The 12,664-nt window shown below is 45.1% G+C and overlaps 1 protein-coding gene across 1 annotated transcript; it reads right to left on the reverse strand.

Annotated features, from left to right (window-relative positions):
* Nucleotides 1-5,750: 5,750 nt before the first annotated feature.
* Nucleotides 5,751-11,174, reverse strand: LOC123765326 (uncharacterized protein slr1819-like). The gene is made up of 2 exons (XM_069335444.1): nt 11,026-11,174; nt 5,751-6,882 (listed from the first exon to the last, which is right to left on the reverse strand). Exons 1-2 carry the CDS (start codon nt 11,172-11,174, stop codon nt 5,751-5,753), a joined length of 1,281 nt encoding a protein of 426 aa, XP_069191545.1.
* Between the last annotated feature and the right edge of the window lie 1,490 nt (nt 11,175-12,664).

Genomic DNA, 12,664 nt, shown 5'->3' on the forward strand with positions numbered 1-12,664 from the left:
ATCGGCTGTCATCAATGATGAATCAACGCGGACAACATTGACTCATAGTGATGACCTTAGTCCGACGTCAACAGCGTTCATTTAACGCTACTTCAACATTTTTTACCTACCGGGGAACTGACGAAATTAAGGTAGAGAGGGAGGGTGTGAGGAAGGAAGAAGAGAGGGAGAGAGAGAAGGGCAGAGACCCGGGCACCACCGGTAAACCAGTCTAGTACATACTGATATAGAAGTGGTGGGAGAGGGAGGGAGGTGGTGGGAGAGGGAGGGAGGTGCTGGGAGAGGGAGGGAGGTGGTGGGAGAGGGAGGGAGGTGGTGGGAGAGGGATGGAGGTAGTGGGAGAGGGAGGGAGGTAGTGGGAGAGGGAGGGAGGTGGTGGGAGAGGGAGGGAGGTGGTGGGAGAGGGAGGGAGGTGCTGGGAGAGGGAGGGAGGTGCTGGGAGAGGGAGGGAGGTGGTGGGAGAGGGAGGGAGGTGGTGGGAGAGGGAGGGAGGTGGTGGGAGAGGGAGGGAGGTAGTGGGAGAGGGAGGGAGGTAATGGGAGAGGGAGGGAGGTAGTGGGAGAGGGAGGGAGGTAGTGGGAGAGGGAAGGAGGTGGTGGGAGAGGGAGGGAGGTGGTGGGAGAGGGAGGGAGGTGCTGGGAGAGGGAGGGAGGTGGTGCGAGAGGGAGGGATGTAGTGGGAGAGGGAGGGAGGTAGTGGGAGAGGGAGGGAGGTGGTGGGAGAGGGAGGGAGGTGCTGGGAGAGGGAGGGAGGTGGTGGGAGAGGGAGGGAGGTAGTGGGAGAGGGAGGTAGTGTGAGGGAAGATGTCTTGTGGACTCTGGGATAGAGATGTATATGCGAGATAATCAAAGAAAACTAAAAGTTGTGTTTCTACCAAAAGTTGGAATAAAAGGAGCAGCTGTGGGCAGGGAGGAAGCTCTCCTCCACCAGTGTTGGGGCTGTGGGCAGGGAGGAAGCTCTCCCACCAGTGTTGGGGCTGTGGGCAGGGAGGAAGCTCTCCCACCAGTGTTGGGGCTGTGGGCAGGGAGGAAGCTCTCCCACCAGTGTTGGGGCTGTGGGCAGGGAGGAAGCTCTCCCCCACCAGTGTTGGGGCTGTGGGCAGGGAGGAAGCTCTCCTCCACCAGTGTTGGGGCTGTGGGCACGGAGGAAGCTCTCCCCCACCAGTGTTGGAGCTGTGGGCAGGGAGGAAGCTCTCCCCCACCAGTGTTGGGGCTGTGGGCAGGGAGGAAGCTCTCCCCCACCAGTGTTGGGGCTGTGGGCAGGGAGGAAGCTCTCCCCCACCAGAGTTGGGGCTGTGGGCAGGAAGGAAGCTCTCCCACCAGTGTTGGGGCTGTGGGCAGGGAGGAAGCTCTCCCCCACCAGTGTTGGGGCTGTGAGCAGGGAGGAAGCTCTCCCACCAGTGTTGGGGCTGTGGGCAGGGAGGAAGCTCTCCCCCACCAGTGTTGGTGCTGTGGGCAGGGAGGAAGCTCTCCCACCAGTGTTGGTGCTGTGAGCAGGGAGGAAGCTCTCCCACCAGTGTTGGGGCTGTGGGCAGGGAGGAAGCTCTCCCACCAGTGTTGGGGCTGTGAGCTGGGAGGAAGCTCTCCCCCACCAGTGTTGGGGCTGTGAGCAGGGAGGAAGCTTCCCACCAGTGTTGGCAGCTGTGGGCATGGAGGAAGCTTCCCCACCAGTGTTGGGGCTGTGGGCAGGGAGGAAGCTTCCCCACCAGTGTTGGGGCTGTGAGCAGAGAGGAAGCTTCCCCACCAGTGTTGGGGTTGTGAGCAGGGAGGAAGCTTCCCCACCAGTGTTGGCAGCTGTGGGCAGGGAGGAAGCTCTCCCACCAGTGTTGGAACTGTGGGCAGGGAGGAAGCTCTCCCACCAGTGATGCAACTGTGGGCAGGGAGGAAGCTTCCCCACCAGTGTTGGGACTGTAGGCAGGGAGAAAGCTCTCCCACCAGTGTTGGGGCTGTGAGCTGGGAGGAAGCTTCCCCACCAGTGTTGGTGCTGTGGGCAGGGAGGAAGCTTCCCCACCATTGTTGCAGCTGTGAGCAGGGAGGAAGCTCTCCCACCAGTGTTGGTGCTGTGGGCAGGGAGGAAGCTCTCCCACCAGTGTTGGAACTGTGGGCAGGGAGGAAGCTCTCCCACCAGTGTTGGAACTGTGGGCAGGGAGGAAGCTCTCCCACCAGTGATGCAACTGTGGGCAGGGAGGAAGCTTCCCCACCAGTGTTGGGGCTGTGGGCAGGGAGGAAGCTCTCCCACCAGTGTTGGTGCTGTGAGCAGGGAGGAAGCTTCCCACCAGTGTTGGGGCTGTGGGCAGGGAGGAAGCTCTCCCACCAGTGTTGGGGCTGTGGGCTGGGAGGAAGCTCTCCCACCAGTGTTGGTGCTGTGAGCAGGGAGGAAGCTCTCCCACCAGTGTTGGGGCGGTGGGCAGGGAGGAAGCTTCCCACCAGTGTTGAGGCTGTGGGCAGGGAGGAAGCTCTCCCACCAGTGTTGGTGCTGTGAGCAGGGAGGAAGCTCTCCCACCAGTGTTGGTGCTGTGAGCAGGGAGGAAGCTTCCCACCAGTGTTGGGGCTGTGGGCAGGGAGGAAGCTCTCCCACCAGTGTTGGGGCTGTGGGCAGGGATGAAGCTCTCCCACCAGTGTTGGTGGTGTGAGCAGGGAGGAAGCTCTCCCACCAGTGTTGGGGCTGTGGGCAGGGAGGAAGCTCTCCCACCAGTGTTGAGGCTGTGGGCAGGGAGGAAGCTCTCCCACCAGTGTTGGTGCTGTGAGCAGGGAGGAAGCTCTCCCACCAGTGTTGGGGCTGTGGGCAGGGAGGAAGCTCTCCCACCAGTGTTGGTGCTGTGAGCAGGGAGGAAGCTCTCCCACCAGTGTTGGGGCTGTGGGCAGGGAGGAAGCTCTCCCACCAGTGTTGGGGCTGTGGGCAGGGAGGAAGCTCTCCCACCAGTGTTGGTGCTGTGAGCAGGGAGGAAGCTCTCCCACCAGTGTTGGTGCTGTGAGCAGGGAGGAAGCTTCCCCACCATTGTTGCAGCTGTGAGCAGGGACGAAGCTTCCTCACCAGTGTTGGGGCTGTGGGCAGGGAGGAAGCTCTACTTTCTTTTTTGTCTCTTTAAGGAAAGGAAAGCTTCACCCTTCCCACTGTTAACCAGAGTTAAACACTGGAAGAGGAAGTCCATTCCTCTTACAATATTGCATGCCAGCATTATAATTGACCTCTTCCGTCTTTCCCATAGTGTGGCGAGGCCCTGTTCCCGTAGAGTTTTCTTCCTAGCTCAGTCCCCTCAGCTCTGGCACGAGCCTTGTTGCAAATATTTGCACCTTTTCTCTAGTTTTATGAGATGTTAAAGTCAACGTTCTATGGCGGGGTGACATAAGACCTGCTCTCGGGTAAGCTGTATATATATTTATATATATATATATATATATATATATATATATATATATATATATATATATATATATATATATATATATATATATATATATATATATGTGTGTGTGTGGCATACACTGCATTCGTTATTCTGGTGATGTATGCCTCTGGTGTCGGGTCTCTTATGTCTACTCTTAAGTCTTTCAGTTTTGTCGAAGTAGGAATTCGTCTTCACTTTTATACTGTGCCGTATTGGAGGCCTCCTTCCAACGGTTCATATTCTATAATCTTGCGTTTGCCAGAGTTAAAATCTAATAGCCATTTTTCTGCCTGGAAATGTTCTAGTTCACCTTTCAGTTACTGCAGTCCTCCTCACTTGTGATTCGCCTCATTAGCTTAGCTTTGTTAGCAAACGTTGATAGTAATGAGCTTACTATCTCGTTTATCTTCATTCTCAAGATATTTTTTTTTTTCTTATTATTATTTTCTACCACAGACGTGGCCACACATTTACAATGCTAACCAATGTTAATATTATAGATTTCAGTGGCTACATAACAGGTGCCATGTAGACACATGGTCAATAAGAGCTTAGTGTTCGGCTCGCCCAGTGTACGACTCAACACAGTCCATTAATAAACATAAGTGTATATTGACCGTGAAGTTAAACACAGCTGTGTATATATATTCCCATGGCCATTCTGCGATGTGTATTTCCCCTAAGGCCAATCAGCTTCTGGAGGATTAAATACATCCTTGACAGTAGATTACTGAAAAACTTACTACAATACTGTAGGGTTTGAATGAAGGGGAAGGAAAGACCCAGTTTATGTATAAGTGTATTTAAAAAACACATTTTCTGGGGTACATCCTTTCTCAAGATGCAATGTTTTGAACCAAGTTTCTGGGAACTTGCGTCTATATGCCTGGCAGAGAGCCTTACCTGGCGTCATTAGACGTTGTTGTGATTATGCTTACCATTGTGGTGACTTGTAGGATATGATGGGCAGGGTTCTGAGGAAACATTATCTCTACTCTGAATATCAGAAGGTCATCTGTGCTTATATGACTTAACACTTTTCATATACAACTTGTCAAAAAAATTTGGTTGAAATCGAACGAGTTTTCATTTATTGCATTTTTGGGGCAAATTGGAACCTAATGCCCCTTTAACGAGATTAATTAGTTTTGCTTCCTTAAGAATAATTTTATGGTTACATAAAAGGGAGCCGGTCGGCCGAGCGGACAGCACGCTGGTCTTGTGATCCTGTGGTCCTGGTTTCGATCCCAGGCGCCGGCGAGAAACAATGGGCAGAGTTTCTTTTACCCTATGCCCCTGTTACCTAGCAGTAAAATAGGTACCTGGGTGTTAGTCAGCTGTCACGGGCTGCTTCCTGGGGGTGGAGGCCTGGTCAAGGACCGGGCCGCGTGGACATTAAAGCCCCGAAATCATCTCAAGATAACCTCAAGATAACATGAATCTGCTTTACTCAAATGTTTATTGCCCTATTCTGTCTCTATATAATCTATAATTACTCGTTCTACTAGGCGTTTTTATTTGATATTTGAGCAGTTGTATACAATTTTACTATTAATAAAATCTATCCAGTTATTAAAATCCCATCAATGGTTAGAAATTGCATTATTCTCATCAATTTTTTTTAATACTGATTTTTTTTGTCTTCATCAACTGTTTTGTGTGAACAGGGACCAGTCTCTCCAACATGTAATTAGTTGCAATCATTACAGTTTATCACATAAACACCATTACCTACATTGTTCTTAATATTATTTCCATTATCAAACGTTACCATTGCTACCATTACAATTTACCATTACCATGATTACCTACGCTAACATCACTCCTGCTGTTATTTTTGTTAACTACAACATCAACTTTATTAACAAAACCATCAATCATGTCAGTTTTGTTATAACTACTATTTTTATTAAGTTTGTTGTGGCAAAGCTTTCTTCTAAAGAATTAAAAAAATTTTGGAAATCAAATACAATTTTGTAATTAGTGTCACAGAGATCTTTCGATATCATTTCAAAATTTTTGAACACTGAGAAACCACTTTTAGATTGTTTTAAATACTTATAAGTGTATTAAAAAAGGTGCTTTTTGTTAATACACTTATAGATAAATTGGGTCTTGCCTTCACCTTCATAAGATTACTATCAAACAACCAAGTATACTTTAGCCCTGTATATAATTAAAAATTATAACTAACATTATCGTCAAGAGAAGGAACATTATGGTAACCACAACTGGTTGCTGATCAAGCAACAGGAAGTATACTCTAGTATACAGGAAGTATACTCTAGTCCTGAACATTGTCCAGGACTAAAGTCAACGCTCACTGTATGTTCACCCCTGTAAACCATGAACAACTTTCGGTCTACATCTCGTGATGTCGATCAGTTAGATGATCCAAGTTGTAATGATCCAAGGTGGAATGATCCAAGTTGTAATGATCCAAGGTGGAATGATCTAAGGTGGAATGATCTAAGGTGGAATGATCCAAGGTGCAATGATCCAAGGTGGAATGATCCAAGGTGCAATGATCCAAGGTGTAATGATCCAAGTTGTAATGATCCAAGTTGTAATGATCCAAGGTGGAATGATCTAAGGTGGAATGATCCAAGGTGGAATGATCCAAGGTGGAATGATCCAAGGTGCAATGATCCAAGGTGGAATGATCCAAGGTGGAATGATCTAAGGTGGAATGATCCAAGGTGGAATGATCCAAGGTGCAATGATCCAAGGTGGAATGATCCAAGGTGGAATGATCTAAGGTGGAATGATCCAAGGTGCAATGATCCAAGATGGAATGATCCAAGGTGGAATGATCCAATGTGGAATGATCTAAGGTGGAATGATCCAAGGTGCAATGATCCAAGGTGGAATGATCTAAGGTGGAATGATCCAAGGTGGAATGATCCAAGTTGTAATGATCCAAGGTGCAATGATCCAAGTTGTAATGATCCAAGGTGGAATGATCCAAGGTGGAATGATCCAAGTTGTAATGATCCAAGGTGGAATGATCCAAGGTGGAATGATCCAAGGTGCAATGATCCAAGGTGGAATGATCCAAGGTGGAATGATCCAAGGTGGAATGATCCAAGGTGGAATGATCCAAGGTGGAATGATCCAAGTTGTAATGATCCAAGGTGGAATGATCCAAGCTGGAATGATCCAAGCTGGAATGATCCAAGGTGGAATGATCCAAGCTGGAATGATCCAAGGTGGAATGATCCAAACTGGAATGATCCAAGTTGTAATGATCCAAGGTGGAATGATCCAAGGTGCAATGATCCAAGGTGGAATGATCCAAGGTGGAATGATCCAAGATGGAATGATCCAAGATGGAATGATCCAAGCTGGAAAGATCCAAGGTAGAATGATCCAAGCTGGAATGATCCAAGCTGGAATGATCCAAGGTGGAATGATCCAAGGTGCAATGATCCAAGGTGGAATGATCCAAGGTGGAATGATCCAAGATGGAATCATCCAAGCTGGAATCATCCAAGCTGGAAGCAATGCGATTTCATCCCTGTGGCGCAAAGACACGAAAATAAACAAAAATGATCTGGTAACCAAACTTTGATACAATGAAATAAACATTAAATTCACATTTGTTTGTATATTAAAGCAAACAAGTAGAGAACTTAACGTATAAATTTGGCCAAATGAAAAATGAAATAATTATTATAAATTACAGAAACAGAAAACTAATTATGGAGAACTAATCGAAATAAACAAACTCATTTAAATAGTTCCTCCATCACAAGAGTACAAATCACTGGGTTAATTTTCTCCCTAAGCTCCTGTCTGGTTGATACCTGGTTGATACCTGGTTGATACCTGGTTGATACCTGGTTGATACCTGGTTGATGGGGTTCTGGGAGTTCTTCTACTCCCCAAGCCCGGCCCGAGGCCAGGCTTGACTTGTGAGAGTTTGGTCCACAAGGCTGTTGCTTGGAGCGGCCCGCAGGCCCACATACTCACCACAGCCCGGTTGGTCCGGCACTCCTTATAAATCTATGTCTATGTAAACTAAAATTCAGAGCTGTTTTATAGGAATAATTCATTTGTCAGAGTTCTGCGGACTCGAACGCACTGTCTAGTCTGACAGGTAGAAAGGACAGGTAGAAAGGACAGGTAGAAAAGACAGGTAGAAAGGGCAGATAGAAAGGTCAGGTGCCTGGTAGGTACCCAACCCATCCTCGTATTTAGACAGTGCCTATTGAGACGATCGTCAATAGTCAGAATTCGTACATTCTTAGCTTTTAGATAGTAGTGTAGAGGCTAGTAAGGAATTCGTATCTCACGCTTTCCCCTACTCCCAGGCCGGGATTCATGAAAGATTTACCCAACCACCTACGAAACCTCTACATCTTCCCTCAATTAAGGCCACTTTGTTTACGTTTATTAAACAGTTTATGAGCTTGTAAACTTCACAACCCAAGGGAGCTCTAAACTGTTTACCAAACATTCACTTACCCGCCATGACTGAGGAAAGGTCGCGGATTGAGGTCGTATAAATGCTCGAATCCAGGTCCAGCGTCGTCCAGAACTAAGCGGTTAGTATAACAGCCAGACAATGCTACCAGCGCGCGTTCGAGTCGCAGCCAGTACTCCGAAAGCCAAAAAAAAAAAAACTCTCACATCGACTTTGTCGAAACAAATCATTACTCAACCAACACAGATTTACGTAAAAATCTGTGTTTTTTAAACGTAATTTTACGTAAAAATCACAACTTTCTGACACTCTGTCAGACTCAATAACTTCCGGCTGTAGTCACGAACAGGGAACAACGCTCCTCTGTGATTCCCAATTTCATTAAAGTTTCGGTCAACTTAAACGATTACATTTAAAACTTAAACTAAATGGTCTTCAGGGTCTGAATTTAGTTAAGAAACTTGATCTAATGTTAATAGTCGAAGTGAATGAAGGCTTGAGGTGACGTCAGGTATGATGAGTGTATGATGAATACTGACAAGTATGATGAGTGTATGATGAATACTGACAAGTGTGATGGGGGTATGATGAATACTGATAAGTATGATGGGGGAGTGTGTGATGAATACTGTCAAGTGTGATGGGGGAGTGTATGATGAATACAGTCATGTATGATAAGTGTATGATGGATACTGACAAGTATGATGGGGGAGTGTATGATGAATATTGTCAAGTATGAAAGGTGGAGTGTATGATGAATGCTGATAAGTATGATCGGGGTGTATGATGAATACTTTCAAGTGTGATGGGGGAGTGTATGATGAATACTTTCTAGTATGATGGGGAATGTATACTGTCAAGTATGATGAATGTATGATGATAAATACTGTCAAGTATGATGAATACTGATAAGTATGCCATGGAATGTATGATGAATACTATCAAGTATGATGAATGCATGATGACGAATACTATCAAGTATGATGAATGTATGATGACGAATACTGTCAAGTATGATGGGGGAGTGTGATAAATAATGTATATTATGATGGGAGAGTTTGTGATGAATACAGACACGAATGATAACGCCTTTACTGTACTGAAACTGAATAGTGAGGTGTATGGTGCGATAGTGAGGGTGACGGTGACCGATGGTGCAGAGTATGGTGTCAATGGGAACACTGATGGTGAAGGGTTTTGTGGTGGGTATGGTGATGGGGAACATACTCCTAGTATTTTCTATTTGATAGTGAGCATGGATGATGCACGGTGTGACGGTGAATAGTGTAGTGATTTACAGTGTGTTATAGTGATAAGACAGTGCTGTGGATGGTGCAGTTTGATAGTGTCCAGAATGTGTATCTTGAGAAGCTGTGTACATATTACTGTGTACATATTGAGTACATATTCTTACACATATCAGATATGTAACGTTTCCAACAGCTTAAGAAACTTTAGAGCAACGTTCCATGCATAGATTCACTCAGGAGATTGAGAGTAAAGGTAAGTGGTCTTTCCAAGATGTAAACAGGCTTGGATAAGAATGGTGAATGGTCTTCTCACTGTAATCTACCATCTACACCATCTACCCTGGTAGATACAAGGGTATAGTGATGCTGAGGAGAATGTTCTCGTGTCCCTGGTAGATACAAGAGTATAGTGATGCTGAGGAGAATGTTCTCGTGTCCCTGGTAGATACAAGGGTATAGTGATGCTGAGGAGAATGTTCTCGTGTCCCTGGTAGATACAAGGGTATAGTGATGCTGAGGAGAATGTTCTCGTGTCCCTGGTAGATACAAGAGTATAGTGATGCTGAGGAGAATGTTCTCGTGTCCCTGGTAGATACAAGAGTATAGTGATGCTGAGGAGAATGTTCTCGTGTCCCTGGTAGATACAAGAGTATAGTGATGCTGAGGAGAATGTTCTCGTGTCCCTGGTAGATACAAGAGTATAGTGATGCTGAGGAGAATGTTCTCGTGTCCCTGGTAGATACAAGAGTATAGTGATGCTGAGGAGAATGTTCTCGTGTCCCTGGTAGATACAAGAGTATAGTGATGCTGAGGAGAATGTTCTCGTGTTCAACACACTCAGCTCCAGAGGCCCAGGCGGGCTGCTGGATGTTCTACCATCTTCAAGATCAAGATAGAACATTAAGAATCTTCCTCTGACCATTATAAACACTTCATCTCTATCTTGGTTATATATTTCATTGTGGCAGCTAAATTGTATTCACTTCTAATCTGCCTTTGGAAATGTTGACATGATCAACGAAACGCATCTCTTAATATCAGCCCCATAATAAAACGGTAAAATGATCTTTGGAAGCTTAATTTTTCATTTTCCATCTCAAGTGAAGAACATAAGAAATATAAAGAAGATTATATATATATATATATATATATATATATATATATATATATATATATATATATATATATATATATATATATATATATATATATATATATATATATATATATGTCGTACCTAGTAGCCTGAACGCACTTCTCAGCCTACTATGCAAGGCCCGATTTGCCTAATAAGCCAAGTTTTCCTGAATATATATATTTTCCTACTTATTTTTTCTTATGAAATGATAAAGGTATCTATTTCATCATGTATGATTTAACTTTCTTAAATTTGAGTTAAAACTAACGTAGATATATGACCGAACCTAACCAACCCTACCTAACCTAACCTAACCTATCTTAACCTAACCTAAACTAACATAACTACGTCAATAATGTATGTTCTTAATATAATGTAATAATAATAATTCAAATAAACTTATTGGAAGCAATTTATTGAAAATAACAAAAATCACTCGGCCTATTAGGCAAATCGGGCCTTGTATAGTAGGCCGAGAAGTGAGTTCTGGCTAATAGGTACAACATATATATATGTATTTAGCTTTCTTTACTTAATTGGCTGATAGACAAATTCTTGTTTACTTCCAGGTGAGTGTGGAGCTGCGTGAGTGAGTCCTGAGCCACCTCGAGATGTCCAGGTGAACAACGTGAGTCGCTGGGTAATGAATCATTGTGTCTTCTCAGCTTTTTATGAAGTGTTTTGACTCATCCTAAGTCTTACTCTACTAGTTTCCCCAAGAACACGACCACCTGTAACTCCATTTACAATCACGTCTCCAATTGCTGTTGGTGAACAGTGGCAAACAGTTGTAAGGATTAGTGCCCAGTCAACCCTCACTAACCGGACATCGATCCCGGACGCAATCTGTCGCGGAGTGTGGGGCGAGCCAGTCACCACTGCGCCACCTGGAATCTTGACCTCATATGAGGTGCTAAGGTTTATACTATTTTTTTCATGGGTGACAATCTTGTGATGGCGAAGCACAATCATATTGGAATGTTACTTTTCCTGTTGGACATTAGCGATTTATCGTTATCTATCGTTATCTAACGTTATTTATCGTTATTGTTTATTTATCGTTAGCCATTGTTTTGCTTTTAAAATAATAAGAAGATCAGTAGGGGCGAAGTGGAGGATTACTCATTGATACATCACTTGAATGTGATTTCTTTGTGAATACGAAATAACATTAACTGTTGTTAATCACTGTACAGCACCTACGTGAGACCAATTCTACAGTATGCAGCCTCTTCGATGAGCCACACATTTCAAAAAGCACATAAGGGAATTTGAAAAAGTACAAAGGCCTGCATTCAGACGCGTTCAAGAATTTCGAGGAATGAAGTATGAAAAAGACTAAGAAAGCTCGACCTAACATTGTTAAAAAAAAGAGAAATAGTGAAGAGCCATGATAGAGATGTATAAAATACTTAGGATTGAAAGCGTGGAAAAATACGAGAGGTGCCCAAATAACTCCAATAGAACAGGAGGGTGTGGATGGAAGCTTGAGAAGCATGTTGTTGTTGTTGTTAAAGATTCGCTACCTGGAACAAAGTTCCAAGTAGCACGGGCTATGGTGATCCCGCAGGATTGAGAGAAGCAGATGGGTCATACAGATATTAAAATGTTTGATTTTAAAGCATCAATTGTAGGGAATAAACTTAATTATCAAATTGTAGAAGCGAGCTCCATTTATAATTTCAAAAGTTAAAGTGAAAGAAAAACATGTTAGGAGACGTCACACACACACACACACTACACACACACACACACACTACACACACACACACACACACACACACACAGACACACACACACACACACACACACACACACACACACACACACACACACACACACACACACACACACACACACACACACACACACCCACACACACCCACTCACACACACACACACACACACACACACACACACACACACACACACACACACACACACACACACACACACACACACACACACACACACTACACACACACACACACACACACACACACACACACACACACACACACACACACACTCACGCGTGCCACCTCCCACTTGACATATGAGCCGAGCCCCTTATGAAACAACGCCCACACCACACATTGCACTGCAATATACCTCGTTGGAGGGAAAATACTTGTGTGATGGTGGCTCAGGTACCGCGCCTCACACACCATAAACACATTCACTGCCACTTGTGAGGGACCAGACGCCTCACGACACCTGACACAGGCGACAGGAAGAGATGAGAGGGTGAAGGTGAGGAATGGATGAGAAAATGGTGAGTGAAGGCAGTAGAGAGAGAGAGAGAGAGAGAGAGAGAGAGAGAGAGAGAGAGAGAGAGAGAGAGAGAGAGAGAGAGAGAGAGAGAGAGAGAGAGAGAGAGAGAGAGAGACAGAGAGACAGAGAGACAGAGAGACAGAGAGACAGAGGGAGAGAGAGAGAGAGAGAGAGAGAGAGAGAGAGAG

This window comes from Procambarus clarkii, chromosome 33, assembly GCF_040958095.1.
Source record: "Procambarus clarkii isolate CNS0578487 chromosome 33, FALCON_Pclarkii_2.0, whole genome shotgun sequence".
Lineage (NCBI taxonomy): Eukaryota > Metazoa > Arthropoda > Malacostraca > Decapoda > Cambaridae > Procambarus > Procambarus clarkii.